Raw genomic sequence first — 27491 nt, forward strand, 5'->3', positions numbered from 1 at the left:
AGATTTAGGTGTCTCTACTCCTGTTGATCCTTATGCACAATTTCTATTTCACGTAATGAATATGTATGTATGGCAAAATAGACCCCATAGCTCACCACTGAGACAAAATGGGTATGAGCCTTTTAATTTACGAGACAGGAAATCATGCACATGCCCACCTACTATATTTGTTTATGTAGAATTAATTGAAGATTCTTTTTCACAAGTTGCATCTGTTCATCATTTCACACTACATTACCTTGGCTAACTACAAGTGGTAGAATAAAAACCAGAGAGAGGGGAACGTTCACCAATGAAAAGGAAACATTTTTAAAAGTGAGATTATCTTCTCGTTTCGTATTAAGAGTGGATTGTTGTTATATGCTATGCCTACCTCAAGAGATATTTAATAATGACTTTCAGTAGTTACTCAGAAATGGAAGGTCAGCTTCATGGTTTGATGGAAAGAACACAGCTCTGGGAAACTAGGATTTTGTGCTCTGACTTCAGAACCACTATCATGGGATCTCACATAAAATCACTCAACTTCCTAATGTTCCAGTTTCTTCATCTATAAAATGGGTAGTTTGGTACAGCAGAAATGTGATGGCCTCCCCAGATCTAAAATTCTATAATCTAAGGTACCATTTATTTCGTCTGTTTAGTAAATTAAGGAAATGAGTTTGGGCAGTGTTGATAAATGGACATTCATACTTGGACTTCATTAATGAGATCACACAATAATAGCTCAGAATTAGAGAGAGGCTAACTTTGCAATGATTTTTTTTCCCATTCATTTCCAAAGCCATGGTTTTGGGAGACTCTAACATGATCTAGATTTGAAGAATGCTTACTTTTCGTTATCAGTCTAGAAATATTATTATTCAGCTAATAGGCAGATAATAGATGTGACATACAGGAAGGTCATATGTTTAAGACAAAAGTGACTTGGAGGGGCAGCTAGGTGGCGCAGTGGATAGAGCAACAGCCCTGGAGTCAGGAGTACCTGAGTTCAAATCTGGCCTCAGACACTTAACACTTACTAGCTGTGTGACCCTGGGCAAGTCACTTAACCCCAATTGCCTCACTAAAAAAAAAAAGTGACTTGGAAAACGGAACTAGATATTAATTCTCCACCCAAATATTTTATTAGGCTTAATAAATGATAACTGATTGATTTCTAAACACCTACTATATCAGGCACTGTGCTAGGACTCTGGAAGTATAAAGACAAAAACAAAATAATCCTCCATCCCTTATATCTTGACAAGGAGAAAAGGAGCAACATGTAAACAGTTAAGTCAATGCAAACATAAAAAGTAAATTTAATGTAATCTGGAGGACAGGAGCAGATTTGGTTAGGTAAGGGAAATCAAGAAAGGAGATCTACATGTTGGCACTTGAGTCCTGAGGAAGGTTAAGGACATTGACAAGTGGAGGGAAGTAGAACACTTCAGGTACAGAGCAAGGCTTATTCCAAGACACAGAGATGGGCTATGGAATGGTGCATATGATGAGTATCAAATAGGTCTGGTTGGAATTTAGAATACAGAAGGGGGTAATCAGAAAAAATGGCTCTAAATAATAGAGTAAACTGAGGTAAAACTGGATATTTGGGGGACCTCAGATTCGGTATTTTCCTCAATTTCCTGCATAGTTCTTTGTTTTATGGGTTATAATTTAAATGATTAAAAGGAACATCCACATGGATGAGATTATGGATCATTTGAATATTTGAGTTCCTTCATGGTACTTTGTTTTCATTTGCATAAGAAAACCTCATTTGAGGATAGATATCTTAGTAGATAGGCAAAAATAAGGAAAACCACTGAGGGAAAATTTGGTCATATGATTAACTGGAAGCCATTAGAAAACCCTGATATTAATATCATAAATCAGATTATTTGGGATGGCTTCTCTCTTCACCCTAATTGAGTAGTATACAGATGCATATATATATATATATATATATATATATTGTTTAGTTGTTTTTCAATCATGTCTGACTCTTTGTGACCCCATTTGGGGTTTTCTTGATAAAGATATTGGAGTGGTTTGCCATTTCCTTTTCCAGCTCATTTTTCAGATGAGGAAACTAAGGCAAACATGGTTAAGTGACTTTCCCAGGGTCACACAGCTAGTAGGTGTCTGAGTCTGGATTTGAACTTAGGTCTTCCTGATCTTGGCCTGTGCCTGCCCATGTATATATGCAAATGGCATGTTAGAAAAGTTGGATACTGAAACAATTGTTTAATGTTTGGTGAAGTTATCTAATATGGATATTCAAATGTTTCTAAAGTTAGATTTCATAATAATTTTGTCAATAACTTTCTCCTCTGTAATAGACTCAAAGGGTAAAGATGATTACATATTTATTGTCAGTTTAAAGTATCCACTTTTACCAGAAGCACTCTGTAGTCAGTACAGCTGAGCTTTGAGGAGTTTTATAGTATCCGCTATTAGGGAACAGCAACAGTGTCTAATATATAGGTGTACATAATTTTTTCTGTTGAGTAATTTGTTAATGGCATCTGATTTGGGGGAATTTGGGAGCAAATTGCTCTAATGCAGGAAAGCATTATATTTCTTATAGCTGAACCTTTAATGGTATTGATTTGTTTTCACTTCAGCAAAATGTTTTGCCATATTAGTTTTTTTATTATTAGAATAGTTTTAAAAATTTACATTCCAATGACTTATTCATCTTGGGATTTGGACATAAATAATAGCATTACAATTTGGAATACATTTTTGTGTACTTTTAATTTTAAAAGTAGAAGTTGGTTTACCAGGGGGTGGGCAAAAACCCAAGGTCAGGACTGTATAATTTACATTATAATACTTTTTATATGACTGTTCCTCAAATATTACATAGTATACAGTAAATATGCTTATGCATGATATTACAATGTTGGAAAAGACAATCTTATTTTGAATTTATCAGGAGAAAAATATTATGAAAATGAAGTTTATATTCTTATATTCACACCAGTCATCCTGACTGCCTGAAAACCTTTTTAAAGCTCCAGGCAATATATCCATTTCTTCAGCTATTCTGAATCACTCATATTTTTTTGAAAAAAAAAAGATCTTTTTCATGAAAGAGAATTAGGGGAAAAGGCACCCACAAAACAGGTAGGGTCAAATATATGGAAAACCTGATTATCTTTTTAGATGTTTCCATACATATTGGAAAAATTACATGTCCTAATGCAAAAGGGGCAAGAAAGTGAGACTTATGATTCTTAACCAGCTAAAGCCTTCTGATTATAGATTCTTAACATAAAAGGAGGGCTCCACCTTTTCTTTGTTTTCCCTATGGAAATGATAATGTGTAAAGTTAGCCTACAAAGAAAATCCTTGCAAAACCTCAGTGACTGCTGTGGTCTGGGGGGGGGGGGGAAGGAACCAAGAATATACCAAAGCCAAGAGACTATTCTTAGATATACCAGTTAGAGGGCAGCAGACAATCTAAAAAGATATTTCTAGGCTTGCTTGACCATGTCATGCTGGAAGCTATGTTGGTGTCACATGAATTCTGTCTGGGTTGCTTGTTTCTGAATATTTCCCAGTCTTGTTTTGTTTAGTGGACTTTCATGAAATGAGCAGCTTACAGAGAAGGAGCTCTACCATAAACATGCTGGAGTCAGAATGCACATGCCCTTCTTAGCTTCACTTTCTGGCAGCACATTGTTTTTTCAAAGTATTGATGTGGGTACCTGCCATAAAACCTAGGAAAGCCATTACAATGTTCTTGTGTTGTTGTTGTTTTTTCTTTTGCTTTGTTTTTAACCCGAATGGGAACTTTGGGTAGAATGTATAAAACTGTGCAAACTAGTCTGTACCCAGTTTTGTTTAGCATTTTAGGCAATGGATACAACTATCACTGTTGGGGCATATTAATTTGCAGGAGCTGGGGCCAGCTAGTCAAGCCTATGAAATAGTAACTGAGAAGCCCTGTTAAAGAGATAGATTGCATATTGCACTTGGTAGAGGTTCAGAGCTTTGATTTGTTAATGCTCCAATGAACTAATTTTGGATTTTTTTTTTTTGGCATCAAGAATTTAAAAGCCTGCCCTGATTTCTTTCTTTTCTTTTCCTACCCTGGAGCAGATACATAATGCTGCATTCCAAGATCGAGGAAACCTAAACTATATTCTTCAATATTCAAGAGTAAGCATGAAGTCCAGATGTTTTCTGATTTATAATGAGTCCATATATTTTCTATCTCTGAATAAAGATGCAGCTTGCAGCATAAAGATGAAATTGACAATGTGATGCTTCCAGAACATGAATGTACACAAAATATAACTCAGAGCTATTGTTTTTAGCAATGGTTTGATAAAGGGATATTTTAATTGCTTCATGAAAATGATATTGAGCATTTCCATCTCACAAAATTTCACTTAACAATGAGTGATAGATTTTAAGATCCCCTTTAAACTGCTTATTCTTTGTGATTTGGGGGAATCTCACGTTATTAGCAATGCGGGACATTTTGCATTATTGACATGACCACATATTTCCTCAATCATTTTTTACAAATAAAAATATTGAGATAGTGTAAATTGGAGAGAAGACATGGCACAGATTAGGGAACTAATAATTACTTGTCTTTTTAACATTTACACAACTGCTACAGATGTCTAGAGAAATCAAAAGTCTAGAGAAATCAAAACAATATTTGTTACAAATTGTTTTGAGTGGCAAACAGAAGAAATAAGGATGCAAACAGACTGATAAAGCTTCTGAATTTACAGTGTTACCAAGAGTAATGATGCCCCTCCCCACTTAAAGAATTATCTCTACCATGAAAACAACACTATTTTGTAAAGTGTTTCCCATTCTGATACTTAACAAAACTATGCTTCAGAAACATTTTAAGAAAACTGTGATAAATCCTGTAGTTTTCTATGTGTTGTTCAATTAATACAAATGATTAAGAGAAATTCCTTTACAATGGCAACATTTGAATATGGAGCTATCTTCACTATACATGAGGATTTGCTATTATTATTGTAAGTATCTCTTTAATTCAGCCACAGTGTGCTGGCATTCGCCCAGGCAAATGATGAACACTGGCAAACTTGTCAAAATTTGCATATCTGACTGAGCATTGTATGTTCTGACCCTGAGGCTAAAACCCTCCAAGAAATGATGAGGAAGGCATATCTCAATAGTTCAGACATCCATTCTCCTTCCCTTGACCTTGTTACAAAATATCTTTTTTCACACTCTTCTTCCCCTTTCTCTCCCTTAATTCTTTCCTTAGTGACCTGGAGAATATTAGTAGTCAAGTTTCTGTTCTGTGAGGTGAGAAAACACTATATATGTACTGTGTGTATAATGTCACTAGCACTATACAGTTAACTCATGAGCTGCAAATATATTTTATCATTTTCCTTGACACATATAAAAACTTAGAAATTATTTAAACATTTTCAAAATTGTGTGCTGAACAAAAAAACTTTCCTCTCCTTTTAATTAGTATACCAGCAATGTTTTTTCTTAAAAGAAATACACTGGTTTTAAGTCTTAAGGTTGTTTTTTTTCTAATTCTACAAACAGCATTTCCTTAGTTTTCTTTTCCAGCTGGAGTTGGTGTTAAATATTTATACCCATTTTATTTAAGGGGGAACGTCAGGTTGAGGAGAAAAGGGAGGAAGATTGAGTTTTGTTCAATTAACATAACTAATTAGTGGCAGTACCCAGTCAATCCCATTCCTTAACTATTAATAGGCTGCTACCAAAACATCAGGATGAAAAATGAAAAAAAAAATCGGTCATCTAGATGGTGTTTTTTTCTATGCAAGGCTAGATATCTGGATGTTTAGCGTCTTGTAGACAAAACATCCAGATGATTAACTGAATCTTTTTTGCTCCTACCCTCCCTCCTCTGCTCTCTAAGCTTTTGGCACCATATAGACATAGCTTTCATTTCCTTTAATTTGAAGTTTCTAATGATCTTTTGGTATGTATTTCTGAATATAAAATATATCATCATTTTAGATATTCTTGGTTTTGAAATTCTAACTTAATAGGATATAAGTCTATTAGTGAAAAGTAAGCAATTGGAAAGAACAAGAAGAGTTGCATTACATCAGAGAATGTGGGCTAAGAACTGCAAAGCCCAATTAATAAAGTCCCTAGTATGGAGAGTTTGATTTCCAGAAGAGGAGGATTTTTCACAGTTTGCAAATTTATGCTAGTTATAATTTTTTTTTGGTGGGGTAATGAAGGTTAAATGACTTGCCCAGGGTCACACAGCTAATAAGTGTCAAGTGTCTGAGGCCCGATTTGAACTCAGGTCCTCTTGAATCCAGGGCCAGTGCTTTATCCACTTTGCCACCTAAGCTGCTCTCTGGTTATAATTTTTTAAATGCCTTTCTTTCAACACTTGCCCCAAGTTAAATCACATAATACTGATGTGGAAAATCAGGAAATAGGGAAACACACAAAAAAGAGGTGGACTGATAGTGGAAATATGTTGATTGTTTGAGTTTTGGAATAATAATTTTAAAAATCCAGCAACCACTTAGGACAATTGAGGCCCAATTCTATCAATAATCACATTCATATGAAGCAAATTGGTCTGAATGGAGAATCATATTCTTGACATTATTTAGTCAAGCATCTTAAGAAAAAAGGTGATAAAGAATTCTGGATTAGGATGAAAACAGGATATACATTAGATAAATGAATATAAACCTCTAAGATATTAAAGTGCCAAAATAACTTTCTAGCAAGTGAGAATTTGCAACCCTTCAATGTTTTTAAATCCATGTGCTTTCTTTAAAAGTGAAAACTCCTTACATCTCTAAGTCAAAAGGTTGGTCAGCTTTTACTTCACGCTCAAATGCAGAAAAAAAGGTGAGACAGTAAGATGGACTTTACAATAAAATGAGCTGGCCCTCTGAGTTGTTGATTTTCCCAGTGTCCATTCACCAGTCCCCCAAATAGAAGTCTCTAGAGAAGGGTGCTACATTTATAATTTGCCGGCTATTGTAAATGGGAAGTGTATACTAATTTTGCTGGTAGCAGTCACAAAACATGTGATGTGGGGGTATCCAGTGAGATGACAAAATAATTCTTTCTCTACCAAATCTGAGATAACCTTGGTTTCAGTTAAAAATATCACTCATATTTAATTGCACAGGATAATAATAATAACAAAAAGCAAGCAGTTTTCTTGGGCTTTATTTATGTCCTGGGTTGGCTCCCAAGGTAAAATTGTAGATGACTTCAGGGTTACTGCTTAGAACAATCCAAACCAACAAAATAAGTTTCAAAACATGAGCCTAACTACTAATCTAAGAGTGGTTTCTTTTTTTTTTTTCACTTTTCATTTCCCACTTATATCTGTTGGAGAAGCAAAATACACACACACACACACACACACACACACACACACAATTATGCCCTTGTATTAACAATCAGAAGTTGTTTTCTCATTTAGAAGTGACTAAATTATAATTAACTTTTATTTCTTGACCATTTAAATCTGAATTTGTGCTGCTTTAGGGTGCAACAAAAAAGTAAATTTGTTATCCTTACATGTGGTTAAAAGTATAGGTCTCCAGTAGGCTAATCCCAAGAACATGTGACCAAACTTTATGAGTGCTTAGTGAGAACTCTATAGGTGCCCCTGTGCATTATTTAAAAAGGAAATAAAGACAGACAATATTTATATTTTCCTTAAAAGAAAAGGTTTCCCAAAACAGTGGTACTGTTTCAAGACAAACTGAGCATCAAGAAATATGTGTTTTGTACTCAGCTTTTGTTTAAACTAGTTATATGACCTTAGGTGACTCAAATAATAATAAAAATAATGGTGCTTTAACTGAAGTATTTTTATTATTTTTTTTGCAACTTATGGGCAACTTATGGGCAAGTCGTTTAATTTCTCAGTGATTTAGGCAACTCTCTGAGTGTTGCAGAGGACATGTCAACTTGCACTGTTTGAATTTCCTCACTTGGGGTTTCCTATACTAGTATATGAAATCCCTAACAATAATAGCTCACATTTGTTGTTGAGTTGTTTCAGTTGGGTCTGACTCTCCAGGACCCTTGGGGTTTTCTTGGCAATGATACTGGAGTGGTTCACTATTTCCTTCTCCAGCTCATTTTAGAGATGAGGGAACTGAGGCAAACACAGTTAAGTGACTTGCCCAGGGGCACAGAGCTAATAAGTATCTAAGGCCAGATTTAAACTCAGGAAGATGAGTCTTCTGACTTCAAGCCCTGTACTCTATCCACTGAGCCATCTAGCTGCTCTAGTTCCTATTTATATATCTCTTTATGTTTTATAAGGTATCTGCTAGACAACTACTCCGTAATATAAGCTATATTCTTATTTTTCAGATGTGGAAATTAAGGTTCTCAAAGCTTAAATGATTTGCTAGGAATCAATTACCTTCATCATTTAATGTATCTAGCTTGCAGTTGCTTATCCCTTTGGATTGGATGAGCTCTAAAGTCTCACCTCTAACATTCTGATTGAATTATATGTCATTTTCCTTCCTCCAATTTTTGTATAATAAATTTCTTCAGCTTCTTTGTAATACATCCATGAGGAAATGCACATGCCTTGGTATTTTTGATCATTAGTATAATATTAATAAAAAGACAACTTTTTTAAAAGTAAGACAGTTAACTATGGAATTTTAGGGCTGGGAGGAACTTTAGAGATCATCTATCTCCCTGACTTCCTGCCAATTTCACACAAACAAATTGAATCCCATTGAAGTTGACTTGTTTAAGGTCACAAAATTAGAAGTATAAAATCCCATTGTGTGAGCACTGCAGCTCTGTTTGTTTTGAACTTTAGGGAACATGATGCCCCACTCAAGACAAACTAACTTATCACCTGAAATCTCATCATCATATTCAACACCAGCCCTGCTCCTTCAGCCTCTTCTCCTCTGTAATTGGAGAGTACATCACTAAACTCCTCTGGAAAGCTTTCCTATAAAGGGCTGGGATCTGGACTTCCCAATTACCTCCATTTTCCATTGGCAGCTCTGCTTAAGTGCAGGGTCCCCCCTCCTTCAAGCTTCCTTTTGTGTACTATCTTCCCCTACTACTTAATGGGCAGCTAATTAGCACAGTGGTTTGCCAGGTTGTGCAGTGCAGAGTTCAGAACCTGGAGCCAGAAAGATTCATCTTCCTGAGTTAAAATTTGGCCTTAGACACTTATTATATGCCCCTGGACAAGTAACTTGATCCTGTTTGCCTCAGTTTCCTCATCTGTAAAATAAGCTGGAGAAAGAAATGGCAAACGACTCCAATATATTTGTCAAGAAAACCCCAAAGGGGCAGCTAGGTGGCAAAGTGGATAAAGCACCGGCCCTGGATTCAGAAGTACTTGAGTTCAAATCCGGCCTCAGACACTTTACACTTACTAGCTGTGTGACCCTGGGCAAGTCACTTAACCCCCATTGCCCCGCAAAAAAAAAAAAAAGAAAAAAGAAAAAGAAAACCCCAATGAGTTCATAAAGAGTTACATAAGACTGAACAACAACAAAATCACTTCTAAAGCTCCTTGATCACTGGGTCTGCCTTTTTTCCCCCTTTTCTTTAAAATTTGTATCCCAGAGTTTAGCACAGTGCCTTACACATAGTGACTGCTAAATAAATGTTTACTGGATTGGATTGGGAGATTCTGTAATCAAACAGCTGTTGAAATGACATAGCTGGAAATATAATCCAGGTCTCCTAATTTAGAGTTCAATTTTCTTCCTATATATCCCACTTCTTGCTTTTAAGTGGCTGTTTAACATGATATTGATTAAACATTTTTAAAAATGGCAATAGTTATACCCAAAAGCATAAACTTGCTATCCAACATCAAACAAAATATTGAATTATTTTCTTTTTTATAAAATTACATCCCATTCATAATAAATGTCACATAAGCAATTAACATGTAGATATTATAAACATTATTAACTATTGAATATATGACATTTCTTGTCTTAGTGGTCAAATTATTTTGGATTGTAAAATGCTCATAAGTTCTCTATAGGCTCATTGTTAGTTTTTTTTTGTTACAATCACATATCAGGAAATCACTTAGGACATTGGTCATTTTAATCTTTAGTTTAATAATAAAATGCACCTTTCTCATTTCTACCAACTGCTATGCAACTTTGTTAAAGTGCAAGCAAACAGAGCTACATTAAAAAAAATCAGTAGGCATTCATCCTTAATTTGTCACCGCTCTCTGGTAATAGCAATTGTTTCTATAGAATTAAGTCATTAAGAGAGCTGTCCTGAGTTAGATCTTTCAATTATCAAGTATTAAAAAAAATGGCACTTTATAAATTTAATTTTGCAGACAAACTATGAAAAACTAATTAAAGAATCCGCAGCTTCTTGGTGTGGCTCTTCAGTGAGTAGGGTTAGGTCATGTAGAGGATCTGAGCATTGTTTATCTCGAGCTGGAAGGGAGCTCAGAGAAGGTTTAGTACAATCTCGTCATTTTACAGATGAGAAACTCAGGCCGAGGGAGACAAGGACTTTCTCCATGGTATATAGAGAGTTAAATGCTCGAGCTGGGGTTTGAGCCTGCAACCTCTTTCAGCCCAATACTTTATATGAGTGATTGCCAACTGAAGCCCATAAATAAAATGATTAACTCTACTTAGCCTCCCAGCTCATTTTCAGTTACATCAAACGCCTGGTCCTAGTGTCACTATATTATTACCACTTCATCGTGAAAATGGTTCTTCCAACAATTAATAACAATTTTAAAAAATGAAGTGGCGACCAAATTTGGGGATAACTTTCAATAATACATTGAGGTCTTCAACCCCAAACATTAGCAGTGTTAGGAAAATGTGTGCAACTTTGGGTGACTGACTAATGGTGCATGCACTTCTCACCTGACCATGGGCAAGTCATTTGACTTCTCTGAGATTTGGTTTCCTCATCTGTAAAATGGGGATAATACACTTAGTCTCATCCTCACAGGATTATTGTGAGGCTTAAATGAGATTATTAATGTAAAGTACTTTTCAGACTTTAGACCATTATATGAATGTACAGTACCTGGCAAATAGTAGGTGTTTAATAAATGTTTATTGATTAATGGCTTGCTTCCATGTTTGTTTTTCTTACTACAGTGAGACACACTATTATATATTCATTCCTCTTTTAGTTTCAGGAAATCAAATAGTATTTAGCTATTCTGATCAAAATTTAAATAAGGGGGTCCTATAATCTAGAAAGTTTCATGTTACACTAATTTTTTTTATCATATAAGTTATTCTACATTGATCAAGAGTCATTGGGGTCTAGTGGTTGGAGACTTGGTCTTGGAGACAGGAAATCCTTGGTATAGGGCCCGCCTCTCTCTCTCTCTCTCTCTCTCTCTCTCTCTCTCTCTCTCTCTCTCTCTCTCTCTCTCACACACACACACACACACACACACACAGGCTGTATGATCTGAACCAAGTCACTTGAGCTCTCAGAGTTGTAGTCAATTCTCTAAGACTATAAACTATTAAAGAAGGTGTCTGTCTGCACTGAGAGGGGAAGTGTCATCATATAAAACTTTCCTATACCACTGAAATAAAAGGTCCAATATATATCTATATTTATATCAATTATGTTGGATCTTCGCATCTGGACCAGGATGCAAGATAACTCCTTTCGGAACCTTGAAACCTGACCAATAGTCACACAAGACCTTTTATGCCATGTCTACACAGCTAAAGGTGAACCAAAGGAATTGGTGAATCAATTTCAGAAAGGAAGGGTGTGGGGCAGCTAGGTGGCACAGTGGATAAAGACCTGGCCCTGGATTCAGGAGGACCTGAATTCAAATCTGGCCTCAGGTCCTTGACACTTACTAGCTGTGTGACCCTAGACAAGTCACTTAACCCTCACTGACTGCCCCCCCCCCCAAAAAAGGAAGGAGGGGGTTAACACCAGTGAATTGAAGGTTTCTGACTAGTGCTCTCTTCAGGATTTTTTCTCCTCTAATCCAGATACTATTGGTGGTAAAATGTTTTCGAACAGCACTGTCAAAGGAAACTGAGTAAAAACTAGATCTACTGTTAAAGTGGGGATTCTTTTGGTATAGGGATTGGATAGATGGCTGCTGAAGTCCTTTCCAACTCAAAGAGTCTATGGATTTATTGTATCCAGTTTGGAAATTTTGAATGAAGTTTGGGGTGAACAATGAAAAGGGCTTTCGGTATGCACTTGTCTCTGAAATTCAGTGATTAGAGGAAGCAAAAGCCATGCTACAAAGGTAATAAGAAAAAAAAAGATGGTGTTCTCAAATTTAGAACCAGAATGCATGGAACCCACCAGGAGAACAAGGAATGAGGGAGTTCTCTAATCAAGTTGCATCAAAAAGTAATCTATTCTTAGAGGGTAATCTTAGCTTGGACAATAAATCTAGTTCTACATGAGTTTAATGTAGAGGGTGTCACCTTTATTTTCCCATTATTACTGCCCAAAATTGACATGAAGATGACTTTCCTTTGGCATATAACCAGGGTTGGATATAAAAGCAATGTCTTCCCTTTTGTGGCCTTTGGTCTTTTTTTCAGCCAAATACTTCATACCAGGGAAGTAGTACGGTAAAATGGAGAGACTTCAGGCTTGGGACCTAAGAACACAGAATTCTTATCTCTACTCTGCCACTGTGTGACCTCAGGCAAGTCACTTCACCTCTCTCTGGAATTAAGTTTCCTAATTTGTAAAAGAAAATTGGGTTAGATGACCTCTACGGTTTCTTTCACTTTTGATATTCTATGTGTTGCTTTTCAGCTGGCAGGCCTTTTGTTTTGGTATGAGGGGGTGGCATTTAATTAGGGGTGATGTGCCTTCATATTTTACTTTCCAACAACTTCACTATTCAGTGGAGATATATTAAGAGAAAGCTTATGCAATGAAGGCTTATTTAATTTATTGAAACCTCACTGTCCACTATTGGGTCTTAAAAACATACTGAGATGATTTATAATATACAAATAAAATTGTAAAATAGCCACCAAGATCAAAAGAAATATTTCAAAACAATTGTACAGATGCTTGCGCTGTGACCTTAGAGTTTTCTTTTTTACTTCTGTCTGATGTTTTTTCAATGGCACTGTCCAGAACTCAGAGGATATCTCATTATTTTGCCAGAGTTGTCCCTTTTGTCCAAACCTAGAGACATCCTGGCTGGCCCCTTTTCCCCTTGGTGCTATGTGACACTCTGACATCAGCAGAGATATATTCAGCCTAGACATATGATCCTGCCTTGTACAAGAAAGCAGGGAAGAAGCCTCCGTTTATGGGCAGGACATGATAGCTAAGCTGAAGACTAAGTGGCATCTACAACAGGTGTTCCTAGGAACCACAACTCTTCCATGTCCTGATTGAAAAAAATCCAAAGGAACTACAGCTATGTCACAACCCAGTGGAAACTGGAAAATAAGTTCTTTGTTCTGAACAGAAGTGGCTTCCTTTCATCAATATATATTGACTATATCATTATTGTGGATCTTGGGCAATAGCCATAGAGTAACTTTAATAAAGGGTAAAATCTCTTCCTTAGAAATCTTTAAAATTGAATAGAATTTATCAGTCTGTAGTACTGATCTTGCAGTGGGGAGGAAAACTGCACATTTTAAGGACTTTTTATGATATTATGACTTTATGCAAGTTAACATAAAATTGAGTATGCTTTCTGTTAGTGGAGGACCAGTCTATCTACAAGACTAGTAATCGAAGCTGACAATGGAACTAATCCTTAATGTTTTAAGTGTCATGCCAGTAGGGTAAATGCATAATCTTATCCCTTGAGCCTGATTTCCTGGGTCTCTTAGGCTCCTTCAACTTCTCTCTGATTTTAAGTTTTGGCATGTCTTGAAATAAAAGCATGAATTTGTAGAATAGTTAAATTTAGGTTTTCTGGGTTTGTTCTGTCATTGGTACAATATTTATTAAACAAAAATTACTGTGCATACAAAGTAATACTATTCTAGGTGATTAGATAATTTGGGAAAATATGTAATTTTGCTTCTGTCTCAATTTTATTTATTGGGTTAAAATAAAAAAAAAAACCCTTTTGGTTCACTTCAAAAAAGGAGACAACATGGGTGTGGTGTTCAACAAACTAGTGAAATTCCTGATTTGGTTTTCATGATTTGGATGCATTGGTTAGGGAATGCAAGACTGAAAAACTCAAATCAGAGGGGAGAAATCCTATCTTTCAATGGATAGCATTAAGCAAATGTTTTGTGTGCATTTTTTCCCAGGGGTGCAAAGGCTAAAGCCCCAAATTCATCCCTTTTTCTTATGATCAGCTGTTTATTACATCTGACCCTGGCAGAATATTTTAACTAGATCATGCATGAATATTTTAATAAACTTGAATCCTTTTCTGACATTTCAAACATAACCTCATGTCATTCATGCACACTCGCTGCAATTTAAAATGTACAGCATAGCCTCAGCTGCAGAAAAATTGCCATGGTTACTTCCTATACCAACAGTGAACTGCAGTTGGCATTTGAAAGTATTGTATCTTCTTGCCTTTGCATCAAAAATGACATCAATATCTTAATAATCACAATATTATGAATTAATACTGAACCTTGATGGAATGTGCCACCGAAACCATTGGCCACAGTTTAAAGGACTTAGATGTGTAGAAACAAAACTAAAGGTTTTTTTCTCCTTTCATGTTTCTTATTTAATTCCTATGCTCATTTTAATGCCAACTATGGTTTTATTTTATAAATTATATTATTAAGTATAATGCAAATACCTGAGACAACGTTTTCTTTTACTTTAGACCTGGGGAAGTTAATTCCTCTTTGGGAGCAGAGAGTTCACAATTTAATGTGACTCAAGTATTCAACACTGTAAGTGATATGCCCTTATAATGGTACACTTATTATTCCTTGCAGTGGTACTTAGAATTTAATCAGATATTCTGAATGCTCAGGTCCCTTAATTACATATTGCATACTTTTGGAAGTTTCATTTACTAAGGTACTATTCAATAAAAAGGATATTACTAAGGTGTCATTTAATAAGTAACTACCTCAGAACACTATTTAACTGAGAGATAGTCAGAAGGGCTGGCTTTGCCTTTTATTGTCACAAACACCTCCATTTTACCTTCTGAATTATTTTACTGTACACCATTCACTATAAACATCTCCCATCCCCACTCCCCACCCCGAATAGACTGGAATAATCAAAATTGTCTCAATTACCTGCACTGGTGCCTGCACCGGTTGTGAGGTCCCCGCCCATCAGACCACCTATGGATTAGGAAGAAATTGTCAAAACAGGAGTGGCTAAATAAAAAAATAATCACAAAAGCTTTACCCTAAACTCATTACTACCTTACCCCCAAAATAATCATGAAATTTCAGAGCACCCGCCCAAGTCAAACAACAGTTCACATATTTGCTTCATCACGACATGCTATGCTCAAACATTAAAAACACATTCTACGCTGACACTGTGGCAAGATCATTTCTTTTTCTTACTATTGACGTTGTCCAAGAAAATTGACACTTTATTTTTATATAAGTCACATCTGGGAAGTCACACACACAAACACACACACACACACACACACACAAACACACATATTTTTCCCAAGGTAATTATTTTAAGGTAATCACCCCAGAAAAAACTGAAGGCCAAAAAATAGTTTGGTGAGGCAGACACTAATATGTACTTATCACTGTATATTTGATGTTGGATCTCTTACACAATTAATGTTCTTCCCTCCTAAAACTTAAACTACCTTTATCAGCTGCCCATGCAAAGTGATTGACTACTATTTATCATTTTCACAGGCGTCTCTATGGCAGCAGCAACAAGAAGATGAATTTTCTTTGTTAAAGTTTTGCTAACTTGTTTTTTCCCCTCAGGCAGATACTATGGGGAAGCCTGTTTATTGGGAAGAGATTATTGTGCCCAAATCACACAAGCCCCTTTCTCCCAAAGTATGTGAAGCAAGTACAAGAAAGGTTTTTTTTAAAGTTTTTGTCCTTTATTTATTGATTCATGGACATGATTCTTAATACAGTGTTTATCCTGTTCATGGCCGATTTTAAAATACAGAGGCAAAATTTATTTTCAGAGTAAAGTTTGATTAGAAAGAATTAAGAAGGGGGCAGCTAGATGGCGCAGTGGATAAAGCACCAGCCCTGGATTCAGAGAGGACTTGAGTTCAAATCCAGTCTCAGACACTTGACACTTACTAGCTGTGTGACCCTGGGCAAGTCACTTAACCCCCACTGCCCCGCAAAAAAAAAGAAAGAAAGAAAGAAAGAATTAAGAAGTCCTTAAAAGGCATTCTGGTCTCAAAGCCAGAAAGACCTAAAGTCCCACACGGGTTGTATGATCCTGGCCAGTCACTTAAGTTCTCAGTGCTTCAGGCAACTCTCAAACACTAGAGAGTGTCAAGAAGGTGCTACATACACCGATGAAATCACAAGTCCAATCTCTATTCTATAATATTTGCTTTCAATTAGATGGGAAATGATATGGTAGTTCCTTTTAAATTTGCTTTCCTCAAAACTCTGTGATGTATATAGAGTGAGGATTATTGTGCTCATTTTACAAATGGATAAATTGAGATGCACAATGATCATACATCACATGGGTATGAGGTGTGGTGAAAGTCATGACTGAATGACCAGTTTTCCAAAGGCTTCTCATGTAATACTGCATTACTACTCTTGGGATGACTTCATAGGCTAAGTAGCAACATTGACAGTGCTTTCATGGTCTCATTATTTCATGGTCTCATCATGGACGAGGAGAGAACTTTAGAATTAGCTAGTGTGTTTTTTTCATTGTAAAGATAAAGAGCCTCTGGAAGAGAATAGTCTTGCTCAGGGTCCACAAACAATAAGAACTTGAGTGAGGACTTGATCCAGGTCTCTTTACTATAATCCCATTATTTTTTCTCTCTTTCCAAAAAGAGTCTGCTACTTTTTTTTTTTTTTTGGTGAGGCAATTGGGGTTAAGTGACTTGGCCAGGGTCACACAGCTAGTAAGTGTCAAGTGTCTGAGGCCAGATTTGAACTCAGGTCCTCCTGAATCCAGGGCCGGTGCTCTATCCACTGCACCACCTAGCTGCCCCGAGACTACTTCTTTTTTTGAAAAGACATGTTTGCCTATAGATTCTTAGGTGCTTCTTATTTTATTTTTTAAAATTAGAAGCATTTATATTTTAAGACAATCATTAAAATAATGCACTTTTAAAATGCTTGCATGGTTTTTATTTCATCAAATGTGAAATTCAATTAAATTTCTATGAACAGAAAAGAGGTATATACAGATGTGTTTAATGCTTTTTTTTTAATTGAAAGAGTAGAAGCAATCAATGGGTAACAAATGTTTCCTTAGGTTTTATAGGCTATCTATTTAGACATTTTGAAGCAAACTTTTGTTTTAATGTGAATAAAGGGCTTAATTTCCTATAATGCAGATCCATAGGCCCAAGCAGATTCAAAACTGCTTACAACAAAGCATTCTTTTTAAAAGATTCCAATATAAATATATAGCAGATTTATGTTGCATCAGATAATTTAGAAATAGTTTGGCTTCTGATTTTTTTTTTCTCTTAATAACTTGGAGTTGATGAGATGGCACCTTGCCTTAGTACAAAGTAAATAAAGTACCATAACTCTTTTGCTAAAAGTAGCCTCTTAAAAATTATTTGTTGACATTCAATATTTGACAGTACATACCTGTGTTACCTGCACTTGGAGGCCGATGTGTCACTCCAGGAGACATACTATTTCTCTGCAAAGAAGGGTGAGCCAGTGGCAAAAGGTTGGGGTTGCCCAGTGAGCTGACTGGATTACTATATACCAAACTGTTGTGATTGGACACTGGGATAGAAACTGGCATCTCAAAGTTGGGTGGTGGAACAGCCTGGATGAACATAAGAAGGAGAAAAGACGAGAATAGTACAGAAGCTCAATAGTCATAAAAGTACAACTTTTCCATTATAATTCAAATATTTTGTAACTTGCGGTTAAAGCTCTTTAAAAAACTTTTTTTTTTTTGGTTTGAGGATAAATTACTATGTAGTTACATCTTAGACCATTAAAAAGGCTTTTAAGATGGCAAAATCATAAATTGATTTTTAATACAGTTAATATATTTTCTTTGTGAATGATATAAATTGTTTCACTTTTGTCTAAAACAAAACCTCACTTCATTAGACTTCATCTTCTTTTTTTTTATTCCATTCAATGAAGTCATAAATCATAATTGTTCATTTGTGATATCTTAATCTGGAATTACAAATAATTGCAAGATCAAAGTTACATGATGATGATGACTTCATTGTCCATAGAAAAGTGAGGCCTGATACACACTAGGGAAATTTTAGTGTAATTACTTTTTAAAATATATTTATTCAGAAAATTTAATAATACATACCTATCACCTGGTATGTTAGCAGCACATATACGGAATTACATTTTGAGAAATTTTGTCTTTTGAAAATAAGTACAAAGAGAGCAGATGAAAGAAGGGTGCATGTGAAGGTGCAGAAGTACAAATGATATGTCCCATCTAATGCTTTCAAATTTGGGGTGGTGGTGTCTTATAATGGTATTAGAGCATACTTTGCTTGTTATATTACAGTATATATTACTATGGACAGAATGATAAAATCTGTAATTCTATATCAATTAGAGAGAGCTTGCAATTATGTAATTATCTAGTAAAGTGATACCATGTAGGTGGCTAATTAGGATAAAGTCCCAAATCCAGATTTTTCTCTTTTTTGTGGGGGGGGGTTGGGGGGGTAATAAAAAAAATCATTTTCTGTGTTGGTGCTTTTCTGTTTTGAATTATCCAGATACTAACAGCTTTAAATAATATACTTAAGAAACACACTTGTGCTTCTTGAGCTGTTTATAACATCTTTTTTCTATTTGAAATGAAAATTTGGGCTGTATACGTTGCCAAAGGCAGCTAGGTGTCTCAGTGGATAGAGTACCAGGTCTGGAGACACAAAAACTCATCTTGCTGAATTTAAATGTAGCCTTAGACACTAACTAACTATGTGGCCTTGGGAAAGTCACTTAACCCTGTTTGCCTCAGTTCCTTATCTGTAAAATGAGCTGGAGAAGAAAATGGCAAACCACTCCAGTATTGTTGCTAAGAAAACCCCAAATGGGTCACAAAGAATCATACACGACTAAAATGACTTAACACCAAAATTATCACAGGATACATACATACATACACACACACGTGTGTGTGTGTGTATGTATGTATATATATATATACACATTGTATATATATATATATACACATACTAAGTACATATAAATACTATGGGACATGAAGGACATTTTAAGATAAAACTATAAGAATTGGCCAACAGTACTATCATTGAACAGTCCTGAAATTTCAGAATTATCCTTTGTGAGACAAAATTAAATGTGGGATTTAAAAAGGGAGAAAAATCCTTTATATTTTTTTCTTCCATTTATATCTCCATGTACATGTATATTTTCTAGAGAAACTTCATATATAGAAATAATTTATAAATTATTATGGATGTTTTCCATTTTAAGACTATATGTCTGTGAATGTGTATATAGATGTTTATATAAATATTTACACACACATATATGATTGAAATATATGATTCTATGAAAATATTACAATTTAAAGAACTTTGCCGTTTTAGAACCCCATATCTCAATGGAAGGTACACATACCCATATACATACATACAGACCCCACTCTGTAGTACATATCTATCTATCAGGGAATCAGTTATACTGAGGGTCAAATGATTAAATTCATGATGATATATCTTTCTCACTCAAACTCAGAAAAGTTATGATGTTGGTATAATGGGATTCTGCTCTAATTTGCAGTAGATACAGACTTGACTTTAAAGAACAAGTATCAGGATGGAATATGCCACAAGTATAGGGATAAAACTGCAATCTTTCTGAGTAAGAATAGTGACCAAGGTCATTTATCATTGTCAGTGAAAACATGCTGGATATTTTCACCGGCACACATAGTTATTCTCCCCCATGCCCATGGAACCGTCTGACAGTGAAAGAATCCCTTTGGGATGTACATAAACTTTTTCAGGATTATTTCTGTAGTGCAGAAGTAATGCATTAAGTGACATCTTATTCATATATCTTCTATTGTGTCTATCTTATTATCTGGAAGTTACTTTGGCCCTGGAAAGAATAAAGCCCAAAGATGGATACCCATGCACCTGTCCTTTCTTATTTCCCTCCTCCTCCCACTTCTCTCTCACCCCCATATTTACTAAGTGCTGATTTCCTGTGGTTATTTTCATTAAAAATACTTTAAGCAGCATGCTAATAATGGTTCATTATAACTACCAATAAATATGCAATTACTATTTCATGATGGCCCAAGGACCATAAAAATACTGATTTTCTGAAAGATGATTGGGTCTTATTAGGGTAAAGGGTAGTTGGTTACGACTACACATCCAAAGGAGAGGCACATTTCATAAGTATCTAATAAGTGCAAGAGTGCCCTAAGTAGTGTGGTCAATCCCTCTTTGCCCTCCCCCAGTAATTATTCAGAATTAGGTGTTTAGAATAGTTTTGAAGATAAACACTATGAAACAGTGTTGATTTGAGCATCTGGATAGCCCTCCACAGATCAGAAATAGGTATAACTTGGTTATGAGAACATACTTTGGGACTTTTGAATTCATGAATTGACACAATATATAATGAATGTTTGAGTTGACCTCTTTCACACCTTCTCTATTACTTCTTTCATTTTCATGGCTGTATCATGAATTAAACATATTAAAGCAAGAGGTAAAATTACAAGTTAAAAGTGATTCAACTGAAAAGTGTGCTGTTATGGAATAAAAATGAAGTAAAGATTTAGGAGACCCTAGTTCTAGTTAGTTCTAGCTCTGCAAGTAAACTAGTTGTATAATTTTAGGCAATTCGCTTTGTCTCTTTAGCTCATTTTGTCAGCAAAAGGTGGGGGGAAAGGGGGAGAAGTCAGTCGAGATAATCTCAAAAATTCCTTCTAATTCTACAATTGTTATGATTGTGTGTGTATGTTTTGAATGGGGAATGAATACTAGTTCATGATCATTTATTTAGCAATTCAGTCTTTTTCCCTTTGTTCTTTCTTTCAGATCAAGGATATCAGAACATATTTTTAAAAGACATAAAAGTGCACAAAGTAGTTAAATAATAACACTGAAAAAATTCTGCAAACTTGTAAGGCAAGTGTAGCCAAGCCCTAACCACATTGAACACTAAATACAAGGGAGAAATTATGTAGAAGAGGGAAATCTGGGCTGACGAATGCATAGTATTTTGGTGTTTTTATTTTCTTCACAGTACAAAGTATTCAAAAGTAACAATGATTAAAAGGTTATCAGCTCTTCTCACTAATCCAACGGTACGAGAAAGTTCCAAAGGACTCATGATGGAAAAGGCTCTCCAAATCCAGAAAAAAAAAGGAACTGTGGAATATGGATGCTGATTGGACCATACTATTTCTTTTGTTTTGGGTGCTGTTGTTTTTCTTTTTTGAGATTTTTCCTTTTTGCTCTGATTCTTCTCTTATAACATGACTAATGCAGAAATATGTTTAATGTTTATATATATATATATATATATTTATACACACATAACCTATATCAGATTGCCTGCTGTCTGGGGGAGGGCGGTGGGAGGGGAGGGAGGGAGAAAAATTTGAAATTGGACATCTTATATAAACAAATGTTGAAAATTATCTGTACATGTAACTGGAAAATAATAAAATACTTTTTTCCAAAAAAAAAAAGGTTATCAGCACACATTTACAAAATCCACTATTTTTCTAATTTTGCCACAACTTATATTTTAAGTAAGCAGAAAATTCTCTTAGAAAAATTTTAAAAAGAAGTCAATGTTTTTATTGATGTGTACTTTCTGAATCTAAAAATAATTTGGATGATTGAGTGACATATTTTTAAATTCCCAAATCACCTAACACTTGATTCCATTTCATTTTTCATATATCCCTTTACTTAACATACTACAGGCAAGGATACTATATATGGTTAAAAAACATTTTGAAACTGTTTCTTCCTCCATTCCTAGATCCCTTGTTCTTAGGAGTTCAAAAGGAAGCAATTTGGGGCTCATAGTTATTTGAGTATAAGATGCTGCCACTAAAGGATTTGTGAGTATGTGGTATGCTCATATGTAGTAATGCTACTCAGGACAGCTAGGTGGCACAATGGATAGAGTTCTGGGTCTGGAGTCAGGAAGAATCATTTTCTTGACTTCAAATCCAGCCTCAGACACTTACAACCTGTGTGACCCTGGGCAAGTCACTTAATTTTATTTGCCCTAGTTTTCTTATCTGTAAAATAAGCTGCAGAAGGAAATGGCAAAGGAATCTAGTATCTTTGCCAAGAAAATCCCAAGTGGGGTCATAAAGAGTTGGATACAACTGGAATGACTGAATAACAATATCTAAAGTATACCTGGGGCAACCAGGTGGTGCAGTAGATAGAGCACTGGCCCTGGATTCAGGAGGACCTGAGTTCAAATTGGGCCTCAGACACTTGACACTTACTAGCTGTGTGACCCTCGGCAAGTCACTTAACCCTCATTGCCCTGCAAAAAACAAAAACAAAAACCCAAAAAGTCCTCTCTTTCCTTAGCTTCCATGATGATAGGATGTTGGTCTTCTATTCTTTTCAGTAGTGGCTTATTCTTTGTGACCCCATTTGGGGTTTTCTTGGAAAGGATACTGGAATGGTTTGCCATTTCCTTCTCCAGTAATAAGGCAGAGGCTAAGAGACTTGCCTAGGGTCACATAACTAGTAAATGCCTGAAAGCAGATTTGAACTCAAGTCTTTCTGAGTCCGGGCCCAGTACTCTATCCACTATGCTACCTCAGACAATAATATATTCCCATGGTTATCTTCTTACCTCTCTGAACCTTGACTATGATCTTTTTTTTTTTTTTTAAGTGAGGCAATTGGTGTTAAGTGACTTGCCCAGGGTCACACAGCTGGTAAGTGTTAAGTGTCTGAGGTCAAATTTGAACTCAGGTACTCCTGGCTCCAGGGCTGGTGCTCTATCGACTGTGCCACCTAGCCGCCCCCGACTATCATCTTTAATGGTTCCTCTTCTCACCCTCTAAAATTAGGGAACTAGTCAAACTGATAAATATTTTGAAAAAAATCTTCTTGTTGCTTTTTTCTATTTTAATGTTTAAACCACATTGCATGCCAAAAATTGCCCCATCCCCCTTTTCTCTCTTTATTAAAATTCTATTATCATTTAAGGTTTAGTTTAGATGCTATCTTCTCCATGAAGAGTTCCCTTAAAACTCTAGTTGAAACTTCTCTCTTAATTCTTGGATTCTTTGAGTGTTTTGATTCTGTATCTTTTCAATATGCTTATGAGGGGCAGCTAGGTGGTGCAGTGGATAGAGCACCGGCCCTGGAGTCAGGAGGACCTGAGTTCAAATCCAGCCTCAGACACTTAACACTTACTAGCTGTGTGACCCTGGGCAAGTCACTTAACCCCAATTGCCTCACCAAAAAAAAAAAATCAATATGCTTACGATATTCTGAGATAGATTGTAATTATCTGTGTACCTGTCTTATCTAATAACTTCCACATATATTTGTTAAATGCTTAATATGCAGAGGACTGCATCTGGTCCTAGAGGACAAAGCAAGATCAGATAAGAGATGGTCTTATTTTATTGTAATTGTGACCTCCTACATGAAATTCCTCATCTACTAGGAGGAACCATGTCTACCTATCATATAACAATACATGATAGGTGCAGAAGGAAAGCAAAAAAAAAAAAATTTTTTTTAAATGAAGACATATTTAGGATTTCTTTAAGTCCCAACTAAAATCCCACTTTCCCTGAGATTTTCCTGATCCCCTTAAATGCTAATGCTGTCCCTCAGGTGATTATCTCTGGTTTATCCTATATGCATCTCCTTTGTACATAGTTGTTTGTATGTTATTCTCCCCCATTAGACTGGGAGCTCATTGGGAGCAGGGACTGTTTTGTCTTTCTTGTGCCTCCAGTACTTAGCACAGTGTCAGGCACAAAGTAGGTGCCGAGTAAATGCTTGTTGACTGATGGACTCTAAGGAATGAAGAATCATTACTGTTGGCTACTGGTGGGGATATGAGGGAGGGTTTCATGGAGGAACTGGAATTTGAGCTTCAGTACCCTTAAAAGAGGAACAGAATTGCAATAAGTAAAGACTGGAGGGAAGGGAGGGTAGTTCCTGGAATAAAGGGAAGTGAGAGTAAAGACACACAAACAGGACAGAGTGGAATGTATTGTGATGGCAAATAGTCCAGTTTGGTTTGAGTGTAGTGGACGTGTATGTGTCTATGAAGGAGGAAGAGGAGGAGTAATAGTGGTAGTCATAGTAGTAGCAGTACAGTAGCAGCCCAGCAGCAGCAGCAGCAGCAGTAGTAGTGGAAGTGTGAAATAATATTGGAACAATAGGCAGCTAGGTGGCACAGTGGCTAGAATGCCAGACCTGAAGTCAGGAAGACTCATGTTCCTGAGTTAAAATCCAGTCTCAAACACTTACTAGCTGTGTGACTCTGGGCAAGTCACTTAACCCCATTTGTCTCAGTTTCCTCATCTGTAAAATGAGCTGGAGAAGGAAATGGCAAACTTTGCCAAGAAAACCTCAAATGAGGTTACAGAGTTGGAGACAACTAAAAATGATTGAACACTGTGGATGGCCACAAATACCAGGCTAAAAAGTTTGAATCTCATTCAGAAAGCGTTATGAAGTCACTGAAGGAGTTTGAATAAAGTAATGATATGATCATATCTGTACTGAAGGAAAAAAAATCTGACAGCAGTGTGAAGAATGAGTTAGAGGTTGGAGAGAATGGAAGTGGGAAGCCCTCTTCAGAGGCAGTTAGAATAAATAGTCCAGATGAAAGCTAACTAGGATTTATAGTGTAACTCTGAATAGAAAGGAAAGGACAGATTGAGCCAGGTTATACAAAATTAGATTAGGAATTATTTGCTGGCCATGGTCATGTCTCATTCATCTTTGCCAATCAAACAAGCTTTCATTTAGCACCTACTGTTTGTCAGACACCTTGTTGGGCACTGGTGATACAAAGACAAAAATAAGGAACTTGCTTTATATCAGAGGAAACCATATACATATAAGGAAATACCAAAATAACCTGGTGTTTAGCACAAAACCCTGAACATATCAAATGTTTAATGAATATTTTAAAAAATTAATCAAATTTGATTTTGTCTCTCATGCTATCTCAATGATTGGACTTTCTGAGAAATTACACAGCATGATTTTTTATTCTCTGCATGAAAGGAAGATGTGTAGTGAGAGAATACAGAGATATTTTAACCCATAATTTGCATCTCTAGAGATGAAGTGCACCCACACCTCTATATAAAGCCACAAAATGATCCTAAATAATTCTGCTTATCAGGGTTTACACAATCACCAAACAGGGTGTGTTAGAAAATGTGTAGAGAAAAGGGACAAAGAAATAAAGGTACACCTGACCAGTTTCAACTGGTATTAGACAATTCAGAACCTCTATATGTTCAGGTCAGCAAGCAACCTGTACTGTAGTGTGTAGGAAAGATTTCTCATCTAAAGAATGACAAACTGTGGGCCTCTTGTACTCTTTCCCTACAGCAGGATTGGTTTTATGGACAGCTAACCAAATTCAACATTTTTGAATACTGCCATTTTTCATAGCTTCCTTTGATACAGAGAATTACACTTGGTCAAGTTCCTACCACAAAGCTGCTATAAGTAGTTTTCATTGTTTTTTGTTTGTTTGTTTGTTTTTGGAACATTTGGGGTAATTTATGTTCTCTTAATATATAGTATAAGTCCAACTGGAGCCGAAACCTGTTGTTGACATAAAATCCACTTTAAGAAATTGTGAAATTATCAGGCATCCATATAGTAAATATTATTAAAAATAGCTACTAATTAAGTTAAGAGCTTATTTAGTTTGGAGTTTTCTTCTAGAATAGGCATTTATAGTTACTAATTGTCTAGCACGTTCTCACAACAGAGACCAGTGTATGTCCTTTTTCAGGTTAAGACTGTTCTCGTTAAATGAAAAAGTATTTTTTTAGAGAAATTAATTACCACCTATTAAGTTTAAATAAGATTGAGGTTGTGACATTAACAAGAGATATTAAAAAAACATGTCATTTGAATTTCTTCAGTATATATCACAAACTTAACATTATTCAGATAGTGACAGTGTTTCATCAGGGTATGTATTTTCTTCTACCTTTGTATGTAAACAAAATAGCACATGCAGAGTTATTTCTCAAGTATCTGGCGAGGCATATGACTGACTGTTAGAGATTTTGACTTAGTTAAGACAAAATTTAGCCAAATGTTAAAGCATGGAAGATGGTGATGTCGGCAAAGCAAATTCCTTGATCAAGCTGTCACGTCACCCCAGCACACAGACAGGTGCAAATTTTACCATGAGGTTTTCATGCAGTCTGTTTCTCTGCAGCGAGCAAATAGCTTTAACCCTTCAGTGCTGCTACTGAACTTAGTGTTGAGTCCTAGGGTCTGGTCTCATTAGGAGAAAAATGTTTGTGTGATGTTTTTGTTAGATGAGTTGAGAGAATTTTAATTCTGTAGGTGTCTGGGTTACATGTGAACACTGAAAAAATTTTCAACTTGTTCCCAGGAAGATTTCCAGTATTTTCCTTCAGTGTATTATTAGTGACGCACATTTTATGGTAGAAGAGTCATTTAAAACTGCAGGATGCTGTATTTAACTTTTAACTTCCTTCTAGGAGAGGCAACATTGTATACGGCTTCAAGAGCCAGCTTCAGAGTCAGGAAAGATCTGGGCTCAAGTCCCTATTCTGACATATGCTGTCTGTGTGACCCTGGGCAAGTCACTTAACCTCTCAGTGTTGTAGGTAGCTTTCTAAGACTAAAAATCACAGGACAGGTGTTAATCTGTTTTGGTAGAGGGCATTTCTGCATCCAGAAGTTTCCCATGGTAATATAATCATGGGGCACATCTCTTCCTTCCCTCCGAGTCTTCAGCCCTAAAATGAGCTTCCTAAACCTCTACTATTTAGAATAAAATAACTTCAAATCAAGGGATGCTTATATTCAGGGGATGCTTTGAAAATGAGCTATCATTGGCAATGAGATAATTTAGATATATAAAAAGCACTTTGCAAGCCTCAAGTGCTATATGAGTTTATTTTTATGTGGGTCATTTTTTCTTTCTCTCAGATACTGACTAGAGTAAGCCAGAACTGAATGGGTTAAGGTTTGTTACTGCAGCAGTTGCCAGCAGACCAGTCATGTCATCTCCCTTTGGTACTTACAGGAATTTTATGACTCTTGATCATATTATCAAACTCTTCATTAATTTTTTTGTATTTTTCTTCAGTGCGTGGGGTGAGTGCATAAGAGGAGTCAGGATCGGGGCTTTCACAGCCTTTGTTTTCTTTCTTGTTCAATGCCT

At 35.9% G+C, this 27491-nt stretch overlaps 1 protein-coding gene across 13 annotated transcripts in view; it reads right to left on the bottom strand.

The window, feature by feature from the left end:
- Positions 1-27491, bottom strand: part of MEF2C (myocyte enhancer factor 2C) — a 219029-nt gene that overhangs the window by 24749 nt on the left and 166789 nt on the right. For 9 of the 13 annotated variants that reach the window (XM_043962357.1, XM_043962343.1, XM_043962417.1 and 6 more), the window contains 2 exons: positions 17700-17886; positions 15201-15248 (listed from right to left, as the gene is read on the bottom strand). In XM_043962357.1, coding sequence (XP_043818292.1) covers positions 15201-15248; positions 17700-17886 — 235 coding nt within the window. Of the gene's footprint in view, positions 1-15200; positions 15249-17699; positions 17887-27351; positions 27490-27491 lie in introns of all 13 variants that reach the window. The other 4 variants (XM_043962425.1, XM_043962433.1, XM_043962402.1 and 1 more) reach the window with 1 other exon arrangement.

The sequence above is a fragment of the Dromiciops gliroides genome, chromosome 1 (assembly GCF_019393635.1).
Source record: "Dromiciops gliroides isolate mDroGli1 chromosome 1, mDroGli1.pri, whole genome shotgun sequence".
In the NCBI taxonomy this organism is placed as follows: domain Eukaryota; kingdom Metazoa; phylum Chordata; class Mammalia; order Microbiotheria; family Microbiotheriidae; genus Dromiciops; species Dromiciops gliroides.